Here is a 21,920-nt window from a genome sequence, read left to right as displayed (position 1 = left end):
ATGTGGAGTTGGTGAAGATCTTTTCCCGTTCTGTAGGGAGTCGTTTTGTCTTGTTGACCATGTTCTTTGCTTTACAGGAGCTTCTCAGTTTCAGGAGATCCCATTTATTAATCGTTGCTCTTAGTGTCTGTGCTACTGGTGTTCTATTTAGGAAGTGGTCTCCTGTGCCTATGCATTCAAGGGTATTTCCTACTTTCTCTTCTATGAGGTTCAGTGTGGATGGACTTTTATTGGGGTCTTTGATCCATTTGGACTTGAGTTTTGTGCATGGTGATAGATATGGATTTATTTGCATTCTACTACATGTTGACAGCCAGTTATACCAGCATGATTTGTTGAATATGTTTTCCTTTTATTTTATATTTTTAGCTTATTTGTCAACATAAAAAAAGAAATAAAAGATCCTAACCCTGCATTTTTGGAGTGAATCCTACTTGGTCATGGTGGATGATTTTTCTGATGTGTTCTTAGATTCTGTTTGCCAGTATTTTATTGAGTATTTTTTCATCTATGTTCATGAGGGAAATTGGTCTGTAATTCTCTTTCTTAGTTATGTCTTTGTGTGTTTTGGGTATCAGGGTAACTGTAGCCTTGTAAAAAGAGTTTGGCAATGTTCCTTCTGTTTCTATTGGGTGGAATAATTTGAGGAGTATCGGTATTAGTTCTTCTTTGAACATCTGGTAGAATTCTGCACTGAAATCATATAAGCCTGGACTTTTTTTTTGGTTGGGAGACTATAGATACCTGTTTCTATTTCCTTGGGGTTATAGCTGCATTTAGGTTGTTTATCTGTTCTTGATTTAATTTTGATATGTGGACTTATCAAGAAAATTTTCAGTCTCCTTAAACTTTTCCAATTTTGTTGAGTACAGGTTTTTGAAGTATTACCTGATGATTCTCTGGATTTCCTCTGGTTTGTCTATTTTGTTGAATTTCTCAAAGAACCAACTCTTTGTCTCATTGATTTTTTACATTGTTTTCTGTGTTTATATTGTATTGATTTCAGCCCTCAATTTGACTGTTTCTTGCCATCTATTGCTGGGTGAATTTGCTTCTTTTAGTTCTAGCACTTTCAGTTGTTCTGTTAACTCACTAGCGTGAGAGTTTTTTCAGAGGCTTTGTATAGGCACTTAGTGCTACGAACTTTCCTCTTAGCACTGCTTTCATTGTGTCCCATAAGTTTGGGTATGTTGTAGGGTCATTTTCATTAAATTTTAGAAGTATTTTATTTTCTTTATTTCTTCCTTAACCTAGTAGTGGTTCAGTTGATCATTGTTCGATTTCCACGTGTTTGTGGGCTTTCTGAAATTAATGTTGCTGTTGAATTCTAACTTTAATCTGCAGTGATCTGATGGGGTACAGGGGTTTATTCCAACTTTTTTTGTATCTGTTGAGGTTTATTTTGTTACCTAGTATGTGGTCTGTTTTTGAGAAGGTTCCATGAAGTGCTGAAAAGAAAGTATATTCTTTTGTGTTTGGGTGGAATATTCTATAGATGTCTGTTAAGTCCATTTGAGTCATAACCTTTGTTAGTTTCCTTATTTCTCTGTTAACCTTCTGTCTGGCAGACCTGTCCAGTGGTGACAGTGGGGTGTTGAAGTTTCCCACTATTAGTGTTCGGGACTTGATTTGTGATTTAAGCTTTAGTAATGTTTCCTTTACAAATACAGAAGCCCTTGTGTTTGGAGCATAGATTTCAGACTGAGATTTCCTCTTGATGGATTTTTTTCCTGTGATGAATATGAAGTACCCTTCTTTATCTTTTTTTGATTGATTTTAGTTTGAAGTTATTTTGTTAGATATTAGGATAGCTACACCAGCTTGTTTCTTATGTGCATTTGATTGGAAATTTTTTTTCTAAACTTTGCTCTGAGGTAATGTCTATCTGTGAGGTTGAGGTGTGTTTATTGTATGCAGAAGAAGGATGGATTCTGTTTTCATATCGGATCTATTAGCCTATGTCTTTTTATAAGTGAATTGAAACCATTTATATGAATGGATATTAATTACTAATGATTGCTAGTTCATGTTAGTTTTGTTTTTGTTGTTGGTTATGGCATTGTGTGTTCAATTCCCTTCTTTGGGATTTGCTGCTGTAAGCTCATCTATTTCCTGTGTTCTTGTGGATGTAGCTGACTTCCTTGGGTTGGCGTTTTCCTTATAGTACTTTCTGTAGGGCTGGGTTTGTGGATCGGTATTATCTAAATTTGGTTTTATCATGGAATATCTTGTTTTCTCCATCTGCGGTTATTTTCTGGGTAAAGTACTCTGGGCTGGCATCCATGGTCCCTTAGTGTCTGCATAACATCTAACCAGGGCTTTCTGGCTTTCACTGTTTCAATTGAGGAATCAGGTATGATTCTGATAGGTCTGGCTTTATATGTTACCTGGCCTTTCTCCTTTGCAGCTCTTAATATTCTTTCTTCATTATATATGTTTATTGTTTTGAGTATTATGTGGTGAGGGGACTTTTTATTTTGGCTCAGTCTATTTGGTGTTCTGTAAGGCTCTTGTATTTTCATAGGCATGTCCTCCTTTAAGTTGGGGAAGTTTTCTTCCATGATTTTGTTGAATATATTTTCTGTGCCTTTGAGTTGGACTTCTCCCCTTATCCCTATTTTTCTTAAGTTTGGTCTTTTTATGGTGTCCCAGATTTCCTGCGTGCTTTGTGTTAGGGATTTCTTGGATTTAAATTTTTCTTTGACAATGTTTCCTCCAAGTTATCTTCAATGCCTGAAATTCTCTCTTCCATCTCTTGTATTCTGTTCTTTATGCTTGCATTTGTGGTTCCTGATTGTTTACCTAGTTTTTCCATTTCCAGAATTCCCTCGGTTTGTGTGTTCTTTATTGCTTCTGTTTCAGATTGCATGTCTTGAATCATTTCATTCACTTGTTTGATTGCTTTTTTGTTGGTTTTCTTTAAGGGATTTGTTGACATCTTCCAATTTTTTGTTTGTCTTTTCCACCATTTCTTTAGGGAATTTTTCACTTCCTCTTGAAGGGTCTCAATCATCCTCATAAAGTTAATCTTTAGGTTGTTTTCTTCTGCTTCATCTGTATTGGGATGCTCAGGTTTTGCTGTTGCAGCACCACTAGTTTCTAGTGGTGCCGTATTGCTCTTCATATTGTTGAGTGAGTTCTTACCTTGTTGTCTAAACCTCTGTTCCTCTAATTGGTATAGGTGGAGCTTGTGCTCCAGGGGTTCTCTCTTTCTCCAATTGGTATAGTTGGGGGCTGTGGCTCCATTGACCAGTTCTTCAGGCACAAGCAGAGCAGAGCTGCCGGTGAATGCTCCTCCTGGTGGAAGCCTATTTAAGGCTCAGGTAATCATTCCTTGAGGTGCAGGTGAGGCTACAGCTCTGGTGGATGCCTCTCCCATTGGAGGTGTAGGTGGGGTTGAGGGTCCAGTGGTCGATGTAGCAGCAGGGTATCTCCAACCAAGAAATGGCAGTGGATGCTGCCTGGGACACAGGCGCTCTTTCCCAGGTGAACTTTTTGCAATACTTTCTGGAAGCCACTGCTAGAACTAGCTGCTGTTGTCTCACCCGGTGGGTGCTCCTCCACCCTGGGCCTGAGGCTGGGGCCTCCCTCTGACACTGCTCTATGTGTGAAGCTTGCACCTCCCTCTCCCAGCCCTCTTTTAAGACAGTCTCACTGCAGAGCCCTGGCTGTCCTGGAGCTCACTATATAGACCAGGTTAGCCTTGAACTCACAAAGGTCTGCCTCTGGAATTCAAATTAAAACATTTATTTTAGTACCACTCAAAATTCTCCTAAATTAACCCCAATCTAGTGAGCCCTCTTTTTGTTTTTTTGGGACAGGGTCTCCTGTAGACATGATGGCCTCGAGGTCTTGATCCTCCTGTGTTCAAGGTACTAGGATTACAAAGACGTCAACATGTAGCAGGTCAACCAGCTTCCAAATCAAGACACAGAGACTTACTACTCGTATATGCTCGGCCTTAGCATAGGCTTGTTTCTAGCTACCTTTTTAAAAAAAACCTAAATTAACCCATTTCTTATTAACCTATGTGCTGTTCCAAGGCTTATTTACCTCATCTTCGTACTGTCCACCCCGCGTTCCTGCCTCCTCCCTCTAAGTGTTTTTAACAGCAGAGTTTCTAGGTTCCTTCTGCCTCCCCAAAGAAACCCAAGCCAAGAAATAATGGCAGAGTGTGGTAGAACTAAATGGGGACCTGTGTAATCTGGTCATTTCCAGATTCTCCTAAGTGAGAAGTCAAACAAGCTAATAAACTCGGCAGGGTCCTGGTTTCTTCCCCAGCATTCTCTTGTGCTGCTTCTGTGACTACCTCCCCTGACTCCTCAAACTCGCATGTGGTGAGTCCAGCTGCTCCCGCAGTCCCGTCTGCTTATGACGCTTGCATCTGTGCTTGGAGGAGCCAAAGCAGATGGCTGACCCGTGCTTTAGTGACACATGTGAGGGTGGCTTACCTTTATAGAAACTCCATGTTGAGTGCAGAAAAGCAGGCCAGGGCCCTTCAACTCCTCCCCCACTCCCTGCCCCTGTTGGCCACATTTTTGTGAAGCACTGTATCAAACTACCCTACCCGATGGTCACCACGGGAATGGACTTAACTCTTTGCATGGGCCTTTTGACTCTTTCCTGGACTCCATACACAGCACTGTCCACTGCTGCTAGTGTCACCCATGAGTCTGCTTTAGTCACCATATCAAGGGACACAGTTTGACCTGGAGAATAGATGTCTGCGCCTGGAGACAGATGAACCTAGAAAGTTTGGAAAAATGAAGCTCATTTGTATCCGATAAAGCCAATCAAAGGTAACTAACTGCTTTGGCCCATCCTCTTAACCCACAAGAGAATGCACTGCGCTGTGGATGTGTGCCTCACCTCGAGCTGGTTGCCACATTTCTCTTCAATGTTTATCCAAACCGAGTCAGCCACTAATTCTGCTGTCTGCTCTCCTGTGACGATGTAATAAACCAGGAGTCGGGCTGAAGGAACCATGTTCTGCGTCACTGCAATGTTTATGTTTTGATAAGATGAATGGAGAAATTTCTCTTTTGTGCCATACTGTACAATTTTGCCCTTGGATAAAATCTGAAATTAAACAGCAGCAGCAACAATCAAAAAAGCAGAAATGGAACCCGTGCTCCAGGATGCATGTTGGAGCTGGAACAAAAGTTACATTGAAAAAGAGGAAAATTAACCCATGTGTTTCTACTGTGTGCTGGGTGTTTCAGGTTTATTAAACTTCTTTGAACCTCACAACACAGCAGTGAAACAGGAATATTTATCTCCACTGAAGAAACTGGGGCTCAGGTAGGTGAAGTGCTTGGCAGACCAGGGTAAGGACCAGAGTTCAAATCCAGAATCCACACAAACACAGCTGTAGCAGTTCCCAGTAATCCTAGCACCCAGGAGTCTGAAACAGGGTCCCTCGGGGCAAGCTGGGTAGTAAGATCAGCTGGTTGATAAGTTCTGGGTTCAGAGAGAGACCCTGCCTCAATAAGTAAGAGGAGAGTGATGGAGGAGGGGACTTGTCAACTTCAGGCTTCCACATGTATACACACATATACATGTATCTGCACAATGCTCTCATGTACACACAGACACAGACACAGACACAGACACAGACACACACACACACACACACACACACACACACACACACACACGAAGAAAGAAGGACACTGAGGCTTAGGAGCTAACTATAAATGTTACTGTTAGTTTTACTGTTTCGTTCAGAACCACATAGTAGGGAACTAGAGAGCTCTACTTGCGACTAGACCTGTTTGAAATCTTAAGCTTATTAAAACCCCCTTTGCATTCTTAACTTAGAAAAAAACCAAAACCCAACAGTTGAGTAAGTAGAATATGTCTTATCTAGGAATTAAGTTTTAAAGTCCTGGATTAGATTCTAAATGAGGGTTTAGAGTTAAAAAAAAATGACATGAAGTCAACATGTCTTCAAAGGTCCCATTATCTTGTCTTTAGATAGTGGGATTGCATTAATCACATACAGCCCATAAATAGTTCCCTAATTCTTCAGTCACTTAACATTTCCCTAGTGGTCCTTGTTTTTCAATGTCTCCTTAAAAACACCACCTATTGCCCCGGGACACTGGGATAATCCTTTCACATCCTTGTCAACTGTTAGACATTTTTTGAACCCTCCTTTCTGAGGCTGTACCAGCCTAGCTAGGGATGCATCTCTTGAACAAGAAACGGTATAAGGCAACTCAGTTCTTAGCAGCAGGACTTGGGTTATGTCGATGAAATACACATACTTGCATTAGGTATAGATAAGTAATCATTGGCTCTGAAACAGAGTGAGGTGACATAAAGAGATCATCTGTGTTAGATGGAATCATTGCATAGGACACCAGGGCTCCTCAGTTCAAATCAGTCGTCCCCCTCAGCTTGGCGGATGTTTGGCCTTGTAAGTTCTCCGTTCCCCTTTGAAATCATCATGGGGCTCACACCCTGCCTCTGCATTTAGAAAAGCTGTAGGCGACACACTTGAGCACACTCAGAAATACAAATGTGAAAGTCACTACAGCGCTTGGCTGTCAATGTTCTGGGCTGGGGATCAGGTGGGGATCGCTTATCATTGTACTTACCAAGTAATTATAGTGAGTTATTTTGTCAATATATGGACTCTTGGGGGTAACAATAATATTCAGAAATTCTCCCACAAGCATGGGCTTGTAGTTTTCAGTCCAAGCAATATAAATGTAACTTTGGCTGAGAGATGAGTATGCAACTGCTTGATATTCTTTGCTGGCTTGATTTTCTTCTGGAAGTTCCGGGGCATCAGTTTTGACCTGGAAAGGATAATTTCAAAAGCCCACATGGACTGTGTGCAACGGTTTCTGTACAACATATCTTCCGAACCTCCTGATTTTTCAGATTCCTAAATTTCCCTATGCCGTTTGCTAAAGAGCAGAAACATCGAGCTTACTCCAGTGTTTGTACAGTTACTTGTGGTATCAAGTAACTTTAGAAAGTCTATGGAAAATGCCGAGGGCAGGGTGGGCTGTGTGGAGGAATCTGATGAATCCAAGAGACGGCCCTTTCAAGGCAGGAATATGGGCACGCTTCCTGAAATGTCCTATGAGCTGGAGACTTGCAGGCCATTAGATGACCCGGCAGGAGAAGTGGCAGAGAGGCGGCTGTAACTCACCAGGGCTGGAGCAAAGGAGTTACAAATGCGTGTCACAGTGCCGTCTGGCCCAGGTTCAGTGAGAAGTGGTGACACAGGAGGGTTCATAACCTCAGGGGGAAGGGGCACCTGATTTCAGACAGGGGGAGGGTTCCTAGTCCGTGCGCTGGAGTTATCCTAATAAGGTCTCCATAGATGCCGGTGAATGTTACCTTCAGCCAGTGGCCTGAGTTCTTAGCCCACTTGGGTTTTATTTGGGAACTTAAACACATTTTCTGGGAGAGAAGATGAAGAAGTGAGCTCTGAAAGAGTGTAGTTAATGTATCAGGGGGAAAACGGGGAGGCCTCATGTCTGACTGCCGAGTGACCCCGAAAAGATAAAGTACACATGTGTTGGATGTTGGAATTGTATATTCTGGTCACCGATTCCACTGTTGGGTCTACTCTGACACTTCTGAATTGTGACATAATCCTTTTGGTATAAAAGGGAACAGTTTATTTCCAAACAACGAAAAAAATTTGATTCCCCTCTCCACCCCCTCCCACCCCTGCCTAGGACCATTCACTATGTTAGTAAATTGCTTCAGGTACTGGTTTCATTTTGGGTGCAAAACTATGGAATTATTCTCTGGACTTGTGGATAAAATCAGCCACATCTGGTCTGTACACCAGCCAAAACACACAGTCAGAAGTACATCCTGTGCTGGGAAATACAGCAAGAACAGTCAGCTCACGTTAAAGTTCAGCGCCGTCACTTCAGATGGGAGATTGACCACGAATGAAGCTACCCCATCAGTGGTGTGAGTGACACTTCTCTTAGGTTCCAGGTCAGATGTCTCTTGATTCACATCAACCGTCTGTGCCGTCAGAGTTACTGGGACCCCTCCTACCAACTGCTCGAGCGAATCCTTAACCTGGACCTGTTTGCCAGAAAAAAAATCCATCATGACTCAAATCGGAATGTCTCTGAAACAGCTCTCTGTCCTCTCCACCTCCTTTAACCCTACCTACCTTGATGGAAAATGGAATACCAGGCTTCAAGAAAAGAGGAGTAGCAACCAGATTCAGCGTGTAGGGAGAGAGGACGTACTTGATGCCAGGGATTTCTGCCTCTTCTGAAAATCCACCTACGAGGGCAGCAGGCACTGTGTTAATGTTTCCGGAAAGGTGATGGTGGTCTGTAGGAGCTCTGGCAGGTTCATGTACCACACACATACTCATCCCCCTCCACCCAGCCCCGCCCGCCTTCATTCATTGGCCAGCCGTAACTGGGGTGTGGCTCCTGAGTGCAGACCAGGAGCAGGGGCTTCTGAAGCCTACGCAGGCAGCTCCATGTCAGATGTCCCCACGAAAGTCAGACTGTAGCATAAGACAGAGGGGTTTGAGGGCCATGGAGCCTTTCAGCAGTGGTTCAAGGTTCAGTTGAATGTGTTCAAAGGATCCGGGAGAGAGCGGGGACCCCGAGGCTGAGCCTCAACAGGTGGAGAGGACTAGAGAAGAGCCAGACACCTTGATACTGAGAATAGTCCCGAAGATCACAATAGGATTACCCGGCAGCTTACGATCAAGTGACAGGAGGATAATACAAACCCCTCTAGTCTCCCCAACCTCCTTTCTAGTGTCCCTGTTTGCCACTGGCAGCCAGATCAGTCAGTGTTGTCCTCAAAGAGCAGGCGTCACTCCCCTTCACTCCCTTCTTCCTCTGGCCTCTCTGTGGAGGGAACCCTGCTCTACCCCACCTACACTTCTGCCTCCAAACCCCACCCTTTCTTTAGGACCAGGCATCTTTACCACGCCATCACTGGGTACCGTGCAATCGTCCAGAAACGGGCCTCTGTTTACAGGGTGATAGCATGGAGCTCTGTGCTCGGAGCACATTTGGGATTCCTGCACAGGTCCCTGGCTAACTGTGCACATCTGATACTAATTTGTAAGCCACCGTGTGCAGCAGTTGCACTTACATGCGCGGTCCTGTACATTTATAAACACCTTTTGAACATCTCAGTTGAGGAACAAAAGAAACGCGAGAAAGACACATTACCATCACGCTCTCAAGCAGCTCCTGGGCCTCTAGCAACGCCTGGTATTCAATAACGTAAGTATTTCAATTCTCTATTCTGCTACCAGAGAAGGACACATTTCAGCAGTGAAGGGTGCCTTGGGAATCACTGAAGATTATTGTTTTGAAGAAAAAAGTTGGATTTGGTGTGGTTAAATTACTTATTCAGGGTCAGTTGGGGGCTTTATATGAACCTGAAATATAAAACCGTAATAGTTGTAAACACACACTAAGACAGTTAGACTCAGCTTGGAGTAGTAATTAAAACTGTGGGAGCCAAGTGTGAGAACTCATGCTAATAATCCCAGCATTTAAGAGACTAAGACAGTGGGATTGCTGTAGAGGCTAGCCTGTGCTACATAGTGAGAGCCTGTCCCAGGACGACAACCATTGGAGGCGATTTGAGAGCCTCAGGCAATAAGTAAATTAAACCGGCTAAAGACATGGTAGGATGACCCTGTGAAGAAGCCGGGAGAAGAGAGGAAGAGCAGGAGAAGCTAGCACTCAGGTGGCATTAGGTGCTCTTCGGGCAATGACGATGTAGCCTCGCTATAACCGTATGAGGTCAACGCCACGGTTGTACCGGCGTCGCAGGGAAGGAGACCGGATGATGACGAGGATGATGACGATTGTGACTTGCACTTAACGTCATACCTTAGCAACGGTTTTAGGCACATCATCTCATTTTTATTGTGGCTTTCTGCAGGCGAGACCGGTGTCAGGTGCACGAGTAAAACAGCTGTAGTGCTCTACTGGCAAATGCTAGTTTGCTTTCGGGGTTTGGGTGACAGGGATTCGGGTGCTGCCGAGCAGCAGAGCACTCAGCCATCTTTAATGGCAGAAAAGGAAGGAAAACCTTAACTGTGAAAGAAAGTAAGATATGGAGGAGCTGTAGAAGTCACAACATTGATATGATGTCTAAATCTATACCAAAAGAATGCTGTGCACACACACACACACACACACACACACACACACACACACACACACACACACTTACTTACCGGAAGATTCTGTGACTGTTACAGCAACATAAAGGTACTTGTCATTTAGCTCCTCTAGGCTTTCATATGACAGTTCTTTAGCTGCTGTTTCAGAATCAAATGTGACACGAGCAACTCCATTGATCAACTTTTTAAAAGGAACAAAAGGAGGAGTCAAAATTGAGAACATGGAAGGAAACTTCAAAGTCTGCTTTGCTAGCCTCTAAATTGAAGGCAAATTGCAGAAGGCATAATTTATTGTCACAAGTGAGTGACTGAGCCTACAGCGACAGCCAGAATGCTGTTTTCTAATGAGTTTGTACGGAATTATAGATGTGGAAGGGTTTTGGCTATCACATGGTCTTTTGGGTACCAGATGATAATATCGTATACAATAAGTAAGGAAACGTGAGGTTTGTTTATATCACATTGTTTAATCGCTAGTTACATTATTGAATTATTAAAAGATACTGTTTCTCTTATGTTTTGTTTTTTATTTATTTCTTACTTGGAAATGGTTTGACATGGAAGCAGGCATTTTTGTCTGACTTAGCTTGATTGATTGAAGCTGGGGATTGAACCTAGGACCTCATGCTTGTTAAACACCACTCTATCACTGAGCCAAGTCCCTTGTCTTTATTCCCTTTAAATCTCTGTGCTTAAAGCAGAACCTTGAATTTTAAAAAGATTCTTAATTGACATATTGAATAAATAAGGCTGTCTTTTCAAAAACAGAAGCTAAATGTTTGATCAGCAAAATCAATGACTGTGCAAACGTATACAAAAGAGACAAGACCCCATGTCAGCTGTGATGTAATGAGGAGAGCATTAAATAAGGGAAAGGGAACAAGGAATCTCGGATCCTGTAACAGTCAGCCCTCAACCCCAGACAGATTTCACCGGTGTCGCCTACACATCCTGTGGGGTGCTCTGCACTGGAGAGCCAGCTCTGCCTACAGCTGCTCAATGCCAGAAAGCAGCCTCGCGTTTAAATATCAGTAAATGATTCTGGGCATTGTTAAACATCCCGTTGGGCTGAGTGACCCCCATCCCAGATGAAAGCCACACTGAAGAAAGCACAAAACATGCTTTAGAGAGACCCGAGGAGGCCTGGGAGTGAGGAACCTGCCTGACTCCATTTTGAAGGCAGGAACATTATGCTGTATTTTTAAAAATGTTTCTATTGACTGTGAGAGTTGAGTTGCTCTTTGTTTCCTGGAAACTGACCTTCCCCAAACCATGACCTTGATTTGTTTTTTAGAATACACTGACCTTCTCTGACCCTCCCTACCCCTGCTCTGATTCCTCCCTTATCCCGTGGGGGGGGTGACCACATGATTTTTTTAAACGATTTTTTTGTGTGTATTTCCTTACTGTTCCATTGTCTCTTTTATGTAAAAATTATTCATGATTTTACTCCTTAAAAGAGTCCCAACAGGTAGATTCGGAGCTGCTCTCTTTAACCTGACTTAGGATGCAGTTGCTAGCCAGCTCTTAGGTGCACCTCAATAAAAATCAAGCTCGCTTCACATTTGGCTCAAATTGTGGTAGCAGTCTTATTCTAGCCATTGGAATTAACAGGAGCATGTTTGGGTGGCCAGGGCTATGACCGAAAACCAGTGCCAGCGTTGGAACAAAGAAGGAACCAGGCACAGAGGAGACGGGAAGGGATAGCGGGAAGGAGAGAAGACTTGCAGACAAAGGTGCTATGTTGAGGAAGGGAGGAGATGGTATGATATTAGCTGATAGGGGAGGCCGGAGCCAAAGAAAGGGCCATGTGTTTATTTTGTTTCTGTTTTGCATGTGCGTGCGCGTATCTGTGTGTGTGCGCGCGCACATCTGTGCGTGTGCGCGTGTGTATGTGTGCTGTGTTTGCTGTATAAGCATGAGTGCATACTTTTTTTTTTGCATTTGTATGAACACACAGGTTAGGGTAAATGCAGGAGCACATGAAGCCCAGGTTGGCTCAAGTATCATGCTGGATTTTTTTCCACCTTACTTGTTGAGGCGGGGTCTCTCAGTCCGGCCCAGGGATCGCCCGTATGGCCCAGGTCCACAGCTAGCTTGCTCTGGAGTTTGAAAGGGGGAATTTATCTGGCGGCCAATAGACGCCAGCTGGGAACTTTAGCCTCAGTGTCCACGCCTGCACAGATGTGGGTTGGCCTATAGGGGGCGTGCACGTGCCTACCCCTCCTCACATTGTCTTGAGGCCTCAGCAAGCATCTTACCGTTGTGACTTGCATCGCTTTCGGCATCATTTCTTTCTGGTCCTCTTTTATGTCTTCTCTCAACCCAAAAAAGACATACACTTCAGCATCGGGAACTACTTTATTATAAAAGTATCTGTAAGCAAGATCAGAACGTTGTTTTCCTTGAATGGTTATAATCCGTGACTCAGATAAAAAAAAAATGTAGCGATTTAAAATTATATAAGGCACATAATACACTTCCACCCACTATTGTATTTCACCCTTAGAAGGCCACAGCAAGAAAAATACAGCTTTTTATCCCAGAACTCTCAGTTCAAGGTCATCCTGGTCAACATATTGACCTATATATAGTTCAGCAGTGGGACTATAGGTGAGAACTTGTCTCAAAAAAAAAAAAGGTAGTTCAAGGCTTCATGACTTAAAAAGGCAGTGTCTACAGTGGCAAGGAAGGAGGGTGGAGACAGGAACGTGTGACTGCAGACTCCTGACATCTGGGCAGTCCAGGAAGCAGAAATGGGATTCCTCATTTAGTTTGGCCGGAGCAATGTGAAAAGTGGGGGTGAATATGATTCAAAGACATTGCATGTATGTGTGCGATTTTCAAAGAACTGATTAAAACAGCGTATTGCATAACAAGATAATAGGTGGAGCCTTCTGATTCAGTGTCCACACCCTAAGTCCTGCCGTGTGGTGGTTTGAATTTGTAATTGGCCCCCATGATCTCATAGGGAGCGGCATTCTCAAGAGGTGTGGCTTTGTTGGTGTGAGTATGTATGGCCTGCTTGGAGGAAGTGTGTCACTGTGGGGATGAGCTTTGAAGTCTCCTGTGCTCAGGTCCTGCCAAGTGTCTGAAGCCAACTTCCTGTTGTCCACAAGATGGACTCTCAGCTCCTCCTCCAGCCTCGTGTCTGCCCGCACGCTGCCGTGCCATGATGACAATGGACTGAATCTCTGGAGCTGTGAGCCACCCCAACGAAATACTTTCCTTATGAGAGTCGCTGTGGCCATGGTGTCTCTTCACAGCGATAGAAATCTTAACCAAGACATGTGCTCATGAATGCACACACTGAGTTTCAGTCTTGAGGACAGTTTTCTCTGCCTCCTAAGATGACATCAGGATAGGCAAACAGAGCAGTTGGCACGATGTCTCAGTCCATCCCCAAAGTCAAGGGACACAGTGAGTCACAGGCCACCTTAGGACAACGCTGAGAGCTAGAGCCAGAACTAACGTAGCTAATGTTAGGATTCAGGCATTATGCTGGTCTGCCCCCTGTCACCTGTCAGGATGAACTCAGGCAGTACCCTGGCCACCAGGGTCTTATGGCTGCTACATCACCATGTAGTCTGTGTGCATGCACTTACATGTCCCCCTTTAAGAGACAAACTCCGCCTATTCCCGCTTTATTTTTGGTGTTCCTTTGAAGAGGCACGCAGATCTTTGTCTGCTTGACTGTCTGTCTGTCTGTCTCTCTTTGTCTCTGACTCTGTCTCTGATCTTTCTCCCTTCCATTTGCCTACTTCCTTCCCCCAATAAACTTCCCACACAAGTTCTGTCTACTTGGTGTGTTTGTTCCTCACCCACGGTGGGGCTTTCTGTCAAAGTCCATCTCACCCTGCAGGATCATGACAGCTAAACTGAGAAAGTCCTTACCTGGCTTTTACAGTGATTTCAAAGTTCTTAAAGTTCTTAAAACCAATGAAGTTACTTTCTGGTTCTATTGAGACAGAGAAACGTGGCAAGACTGGAAACAGAAACAAAGAGATGGCGTTACCATTTATCCAGAGTGTCCTCTAAAGCACTGCAGACTGCTATACTTCCTAGTGGGACAGTGGGTAGCATTAACAAAGCATCTCCATCATCATCATCCCCATCATCATCCCCACCATCATCACCACCACCATCATCAACAATGATATCTTTGATAGGCTTGCCCTCTCTACAAATCAGAGTGAATCCAGGCTTGGTTTTTATTTTGGTTATAGTGAATATTGTGGACAATAGATTATTTTCCCTGGTAGAGTGGAAGATCTTTAAAAACAGAACAAGGACTTTCTTTGCCTCTGTGTCTCTCTGGGTGTCTGTCTGTCTGTCTCTCTCTCTCTCCCATCTATCTATTATCTATCTATCTATCTATCTATCTATCTATCTATCTATCTATCTATCTATCTGTCTATCTAGTCTGTCTCTTCCTCTTATCATTCTTGTAAGTCTTAAACATAGTGTTTCTTTAATGAGTATTTATTAAATTGAAAATGGGAAAGGAAAATGTGGGTTTATTTAGTATCTCTCTTTCATTAGTAGATAAATTCTATCCATTATTTTAAGTGCTGTCATAAGCTCTGGTGTTAGCATGTCTGCCCAGGATTATATGACAGACTTTGAAGATCCTCCATGGAAGGCCTCATCTTCCCTGGGGAGCGGAGGGGGGATGGGATGGGAGATTGGGGAGGCTGAGGAGGGTCCGGGGAGGAGGGGAAGGAAAAGGAGGTAGGATTGACATGTGAAGCAAACTTGTTTATAATAAAAAAAGAATTCAGCATTGTTAAAAAAAATCAGGCTGAGCATAAGCCTGTAGAGTATTTTCTTAGTGACCGATATGGAGGCCACAGCCCGTTGTGGGTGGTGCCATTCCTGGACTGGTGGTCTTGAGTTCTACAAGGAAGAAGGCTGAGCAAGACATGAGGAGCAAACCAGAAAGCAGCTTCCCTCCAGGGCCTCTGCATCAGCTCCTGCCTCAGGTTCCTGCCCTGTGTGAGGTCCTGTCCTGGCTTCCTTCAGTGATGAACTGTGATGCTGAAGTGCGAACCAAATAAAGCCTTTCTCTCTCCCAGTTGCTCTGGCCCGGTGTTTCATCTCAGCAACAGTAACCCTAACGAGGACCGTAGTTTATTCCCACAGCAGAAATCAAGCGACAGGGACAATGAAACGATGATGAACAGGAAGGAGTGCGGAGGTCCTACCTAGGAGACAAACCAAGAGGAAGCTTCTCCAAGAAATGGGAAAACACCATGTGTGATATTCCCAAGGCCGTGGAAAATGAGGCCAGGAGTGGTATAAGATGAGGCTGAAGAAGACACGGGCCAGCTCAAGCTAAGGACTTAGAGTTCATTTTAAGAGGAATAAAGAGCTAGTTAGCAGGTGCTTGTCAGGTGAACAATCTGATGAACAATAGGATTTTCATTTTGAGACCACTGGATTAGCTAGACAGTTTAGAAGGCTGATGCAGGAGGAGGCTGCTGTGGTTTGCTCGTGAGCCTAGAGAGATGAATGGATGCGGGGAATTGTGGGAAACAAGATACCGGCAAAATCTGGATAGGAACAGAATTCCACAAACATACAGGAGGGAAAGAGGTCACTTAGATCAGCAAGTTACTGGGAGCTTACTCTTTAAAGTCGAGTTTCATTGTGGCAGAATTTGTCACCATTTTCCCTGTATTTGTTAACTGTTGTGCATACCTTTACTATGAATCTCCTGAGGAAATAAAGAATGGCCTCAAGCTATGTTCAGTCTGGTAACACAGCACATGGTGTTGCACACCTTTAATCCCAGCACTCCGGAGGTGGAACCTGGGGAAACTTTGTGAGTTTGAGGCCAGCCTGGTCTACAAGGTGAGTTCTAGTATGACCAGGGCTACACAGAGAAACCCTGTATCCAAAAACCAAAACCAAAACCAAAACCAAGAAAAAACAAAAAACTGGGGAAATTAAGTTATTTATCAGTCCCATTATGATCCAGTAATATGACTGATCTCAAAATATGACTATGTTCAGTCTCTAAATGAACCTTAGCAGACTCTACTCACCTTCTCTCTAATTATTTGTTTATCCTAAGACTATAATTCTAGAAAGGACTTTAATAAGCCAAGTGCCTTGAGGAAGCACATTTCTCCCAGCTCTGTCATGAAGGACACGGTCCAGGAGGATTGGGTGGCTTCTTCAAGGTCAACAGCACATGCTGGAACTAATCGCTAGTCACCCAAGCTGTCATTACTGTCTCTCTATGCTCACTCTTTCCGGTACTCCAGAAGTATGGCACAACCCTTAGTTATGATAATATAGTAATATTAATGTTTACCATATTCTTTAATTTCAAAGTATGCGGTTCCAGTTGTTGAAAAATCCTTCTTATATTTAGCTTTAATTGTCCATACGCCATACCTGAGGAAGCAAAATATTTCAAAGCGTAGATTTCATTAAATAATTGTAATTTTGACATAGGCAATTTAATTAATTCCTATTTAAAGATGTTAGAATAAATATAGACATGCATAGCCTAAGTAAATATTTTGTGGGAGATTCTAAAGCAATAAACAGAAATAGTTGAATATTTTTCTTTCGATAATACAAATTATTCATTAATTAGATTTTCACATATTGTATTTTTAGTGTATTTTATCTTAATACAGTCATTGTGTTTGAGTTAAAGGGTTGATGATATCTTCACAATTTACTTAATCCTTGAGTTTAATGATGCTAACATGATATTAAAATCTATATTATATTACAAAATCCTCTGCTTTAGAGTGTCCTTCCCAGTTTCCCATGATGAGCCTCATGGCAGCTTCAAAGCTAAAGTAGCCTCTGCCAAGACAATGTCTCTGGATGTGGTCTTTGTGATGCTTATCTCAATGTCTGTCTGTCTGTCTGTCTGTCTGTCTGTCTGTCTGTCTCTGTCTCTCTCTCCTTGTTTCATTTTAGTTTTGCTGTTTGCTTATTTTTGAGGCAGGATCTCACTCTACCTCAGGTTGGCCTGGAATTCATTCTTCACTCCAGAATGGCCTCGAATCCCTGTTGATCCCCATTTCAGTCTCCTACGTGGGCTGGGATCACAGGCAGGACCCCCCTACCTGCCACACTCCCGCCTCTGTAGTGTCCAGTTGACTAGACTCCCCAAGGGCAGCCCTTGCCTGGACTGCTTGCTGTGTCTCAGCAGTCATTAGAAGAAGTACTTGATAGATACTCTGAGTTAACACGGATGATAATCATAATATACACAATATGGACACTGACAGTATATTTTTCACTTCACAGATGACTCTAAGTGACTTGGTCTCATCAAACCCACTAGTGTGCAGATGCACACGTATTATTAACTCTATGAAGACCGTGACTCCTGTTACTCATTTTTTTTAATCCTTTATTGCAAAGTCTGCTTTAGCCCTGAAGATGCCGTGAAGCTCAGCATGGGAGACAGGGGAAGCAAAAGCAGAGGAGACATTTGCAAAGGTACTGAGGTGGGGAAGTAGAGTCGGCAGAGTCTCCTAGTGGAGTATAACCTGCATAGGACAAACGGCACACGACAAAGTTAGAGAAATGACAGCAGTGACAAGAAGCTCAGTTCCGTGCTATAGAGCACATAGTATTTTCAAGAAGTGACACAACTTAAAAGTTTTTCAGGTTACTGAAACTTCCCAGTATCAAAACTATAGAATAATGCATCTACTGTGAATTCCTTTTTAGAGAGCACAGAGTAAGCATGAAAGGGTTGGTTGACGTCTGTAGTAGCTGTTTATAGGTGCCCTTGTCTATCATACTACACTGCTTTTCATTGGAAGCAAGGATGGAATCTCCATCTATGGACTGCATTGCCTACTTCCAGTGTGATTCAAATACACAGATATGTGATAGCTAAATATGTCTCACACTGAAAATGTGTGTGTGCGTGCGTGCGTGTGTGTGTGTGTGTGTGTGTGTGTGTGTGTGTGTGTGTGTGTTATCCCTGTTTCCCAGCCGACAGTGAACCCTTGGACTCCTCCTGCCTCCGTCTCCTGGGTACCTGGGAAGGTGGTGGGGCTATGCTGGACCCCAGCAGTGAGAACATTTTTCTTTCTCTAGCAGGAAGCAGCTTCAGGTGACTGAAGTCTCCACATTCACGTCTGTGGCACCCTGCCAACACTAGGGGGCTCTATTTAATTGTGTATCTCCTTCCCAAACCATTCCAGACGTGCTTTTTAAAGAAGAAAATTAGTTTAGTAACAAATATTTTTTACTTACTTAGGATTAGATGGAATCTTGAAGTCAGGGAAAGAGATAATTCCTGTATAATCATTTTCTTCTATGATGTCAACTTCTGATCCTTCTGGATCCTTTGAATAGAAACAGACACTGCACCTTAGTTCACTTTCTGTGACTATGAAAGAATATCCGAGACAGTGATTTATAAACGATGGAGATTTATTTAGGCTTGTGACTTAGGCTGGTAAGTCCAAGAGTATGGGAATGGCTTTGGGTGGGTAGGGGAGTCCTTCAGCTTACTGTAATAAGAAGTGGCATAGTGAGGGGGCTCTGCAGGGGGCCTTTCAGCTCTGCCACTGTCCAAGGACTTGGCCCCATGGGAACACCTGGAATTCATCCATAGGGTAGGGCCCCCTGCCCTACCTGAGTCCCAGCCCCACCCTCACATTGCCAATCTGAGAATTTAGCTTTCCCACATGGACTTCAGGGAGACACAGTGACACCCTAGCAGCTTTGGAAGCACAGAACCCACATTTAAAGTTTCCCACTGCGATATAATCTTGATCTGCAAAAAATATTTCCCAACAGACATCCATGACTTCAATAAATATGAAAGGCAAGATTCAAGCAAAGATTATGAAAGGCTAATTGTCTACATTGTACACTAGGAGAAACGCAAGCCCAGACTAAACCACACTTGTCATTCCAGTATTTGGGAGGGAGAGGAAGGAAGATTGTGAATTCAAGGCCAGCCTGGGCTACACAGTGAGACTCAGCCTCAGAAAACGCAGGTGCTTTAATAACATACAGGACAAAAGCAAAATAACTCCTCATTTGGTATTTAAAAACAACACGTTTCTTTTGCTAAACTGAAGAACCAGCCCACCTCCATTTTAGGCTTAAAAGCCATCTTATAGTAAAGACAAACTAGATTCATTCCTGTTTATGATTAAACCTCTGTTTCTCAAGGATTAGGCTATGCTCCATCTGTAACTTTAACTATGAATGGTTCTTAACTGCCTGTTCCAGGAATAGCAATCATGTCTTTGTTTCAAAAAGTTGTTTTGCAGCCCTACCTTTCTTTCAAAGGTTATGTGGCCACCTGTGAGTATCTGTTGTTATGACCACCTTGTGATGACCACCTTGCATGTCTTGCTTTCAGGAGGTTGTTAGGACTAATTTGTTGTGCATATGCTCTGCTCCTGTATCCCCATCTATCCCCCTCCCCCAGTATCCCATTTGGAAACTCCATACTGGAGCTGTAATAGCCTTGACTTCCTCACATCCAAGGCTGACCTCTCGAACCCCACCTTAGGGGGAGGCAGTCTGGGTACATGAATAAAAGAGCTTGTTTTAATTAATTGCTTGCTTTAATTAATATGACCATGATGATTTTGATTGGTGGTCTTTTTCCTCTGATCTTTGGGATTAACAAAACATTTCTCTCTGTCTGTCTGTCCCTCTCACACACACTTTTTAGCTCAGTTACAACCCTTAAAATGGTTACACACACTGAAAGTTCTCATAAATCTTCCCCATAAATGTTTGAGTCAGTGACTTGGGGCTTTCTTAGATCTCTTCATGGAGTTTCTGGTGAGCCTTAACTTAAAAACTCAACATTGTTTACTATTTACCATGACTGGGAGTCATGGCTAGAAATTTGGGGTTTATTTTTTTCTTGGATTACGAATTGAAAAAGAGCCTGTTTTAAACAAGAATGGTCCTCACAGATTCACAGCTAAGTGTCTTCCTGGCTGCTCTTTGTCATCTCATCATTCACGAGGGGCCTTTCTCAAATCCTTTACTCAGATTGCCTCCTACACCCTGCCTCCCCGTGGCTCTGAGCTCAACCCTCTACCCTCAGGAAGCTCTTCCATGGATGACGGGGATCCACTACTTTTGCATGTGGTTCCAAGATTCAGTTTCACTCAAGTTCACTTGCGGCAAGGTAGGAAAAGAGAGACTGTGTCGCTTCACCCCTCATTCTCCAGTAGACGTAAGAACGTTTGAGCCGACATCGCTTCAGACTGCCAGTCAATTTATTTACTCTGCTTGTTTGCGTCTACACTGTTCTCATTGTGCTGGCTAGTTGTATGTCAGCTTCACGGGAGCTAGAGTCATCAGGAGGAGGGAGCCAAAGCTGAGAATGCACCTCCGTAAAATCAGGCTGTAGCCCTGCCCATAGGGCACTTTCCTAATTAGTGATCGATGTGCAAGGGCCCAGCCCAGTGTGGGTGGTGCTGTCCCTGGGCTGGTGGTCCTGGCTTCTATAAGGAAGCAGGCTGAGCAAGCCATGAAGAACAAGCCAGTGAGAAGCATCCTCCATGGCCTCTGCATCAGCTCCTGCCCCCAGGCTCCTGCCCTGCTTGAGCTCCTGCCCTGACTTCCTTCAGTGAGGGACTATGATGTGGACGTGTAAGCCAAATAAACCCTTTCCTCCCCAAGGTGTTTTTGGTCATGGTGTTTCGTCACAGTAATTTTCCCTGTTGTGTCTATACATGAACTCACGCTAGCGCCTACACGGATAGCCTTCATCACTTCCAAAGAACCTGTGACAGCTCCTTTCATTAGGACCAGGCTTTCCTTTCCCTTCTCCACTCCGGACAAGGAACACATCACTCCTCAGGCTCATCGTACTGCATATTCCTCCAGAAGTCTTGAGTCATTAGTGCACATTTCTGTATATGTTCTAGTACAGCTTTGTTCTAATACACACCCCTTTATATGTGCACCCTAACTTTGGGAATGAGAAAAGATACCTATAAGTCATTTGTAGAACTGTGGGTAAGTGAGCAGCTGACCAATTGCAGTGGTTATTTCCTCATAAAAATGTCTCTGGGGATTTATTATACATTTTATGAACAGGCAAAACTGTGGAAGTTGGTTTACATCATCTGCTGTGTATGATTTGTCAGTTTAGTGGATGGTAGATGCTGAGACTATTAGTATACCAGACATTAAAGCCCAAGAACCTTAAAACAAGTGAAACCATACAAATCAAAGTTTTATGTCACAGACAGTCAAGTATTCTTTTAGACTTACTTTGCTCTTTGGGGTGTATAAATGTTTTGCCTGCATGTCTGTCTGGGTATCGCATGTGTGCCTGGTGCTCAAGGAGGCAGTGAGCCTTCATGTGGGTGCTGGGAATTGAACCTGGGTCCTTTGCAAGAACAAGTGCTCTTAACCAATGAGCCAGCTCGTCAGCCCTGTCATTTACTTCTTGATGGGCATGCTTTAGAAACTAAGTAGAACGGAGGACAGATGTCGATGGTTTAGATCAGTACCCTTCCCTGTGTTAGCTTGTCTGAGCTTTCTACCTGTCTGCCCTAAGGTGTAGATCTATAATGCTACATTCATGCTAAGCATTTAATAACCTTTTATGTGACATCAAATGATTTAGTGTAGTATATGGATGGGATAGTAAATAGGTTAAAGAGATTTTCACAGAAATAAATACTTACTATGAAAGTTAAGACAGTCTCCCTTTTGGCTGGCTTCAAGTCGTCATTCAGTGAGTAGACTCTGACTTTTACTGCAGAAACATGTGATATCATCAGAAACTCTGACA

General features: G+C 43.4%; 1 protein-coding gene across 3 annotated transcripts in view; it reads right to left on the bottom strand.

Annotated features, from left to right (window-relative positions):
• LOC101837460 (complement C5) overlaps positions 1-21,920 on the bottom strand; it is an 87,860-nt gene that overhangs the window by 51,005 nt on the left and 14,935 nt on the right. Inside the window, exons 4-15 of one of the 3 annotated variants that reach the window (XM_040735653.1) lie at positions 21,814-21,884; positions 18,392-18,483; positions 16,473-16,555; positions 14,048-14,138; positions 12,415-12,529; positions 10,208-10,334; positions 8,156-8,271; positions 7,879-8,064; positions 6,603-6,806; positions 4,870-5,079; positions 4,597-4,746; positions 3,732-3,875 (exon numbers count right to left, since the gene is read on the bottom strand). In XM_040735653.1, coding sequence (XP_040591587.1) covers positions 3,789-3,875; positions 4,597-4,746; positions 4,870-5,079; positions 6,603-6,806; positions 7,879-8,064; positions 8,156-8,271; positions 10,208-10,334; positions 12,415-12,529; positions 14,048-14,138; positions 16,473-16,555; positions 18,392-18,483; positions 21,814-21,884 — 1,532 coding nt within the window. In that variant the 3' untranslated portion in view covers positions 3,732-3,788. Of the gene's footprint in view, positions 1-3,731; positions 3,876-4,596; positions 4,747-4,869; positions 5,080-6,602; positions 6,807-7,878; positions 8,065-8,155; positions 8,272-8,383; positions 9,398-10,207; positions 10,335-12,414; positions 12,530-14,047; positions 14,139-16,472; positions 16,556-18,391; positions 18,484-21,813; positions 21,885-21,920 lie in introns of those variants that run through there. The other 2 variants (XM_040735652.1, XM_040735655.1) reach the window with 2 other exon arrangements.

Source organism: Mesocricetus auratus, unplaced genomic scaffold (genome assembly GCF_017639785.1).
Source record: "Mesocricetus auratus isolate SY011 unplaced genomic scaffold, BCM_Maur_2.0 Super-Scaffold_100047, whole genome shotgun sequence".
Lineage (NCBI taxonomy): Eukaryota > Metazoa > Chordata > Mammalia > Rodentia > Cricetidae > Mesocricetus > Mesocricetus auratus.
The sequence above is the reverse complement of the archived record's forward strand: the minus strand, read 5'-3'. Positions and strand labels throughout refer to the sequence as shown.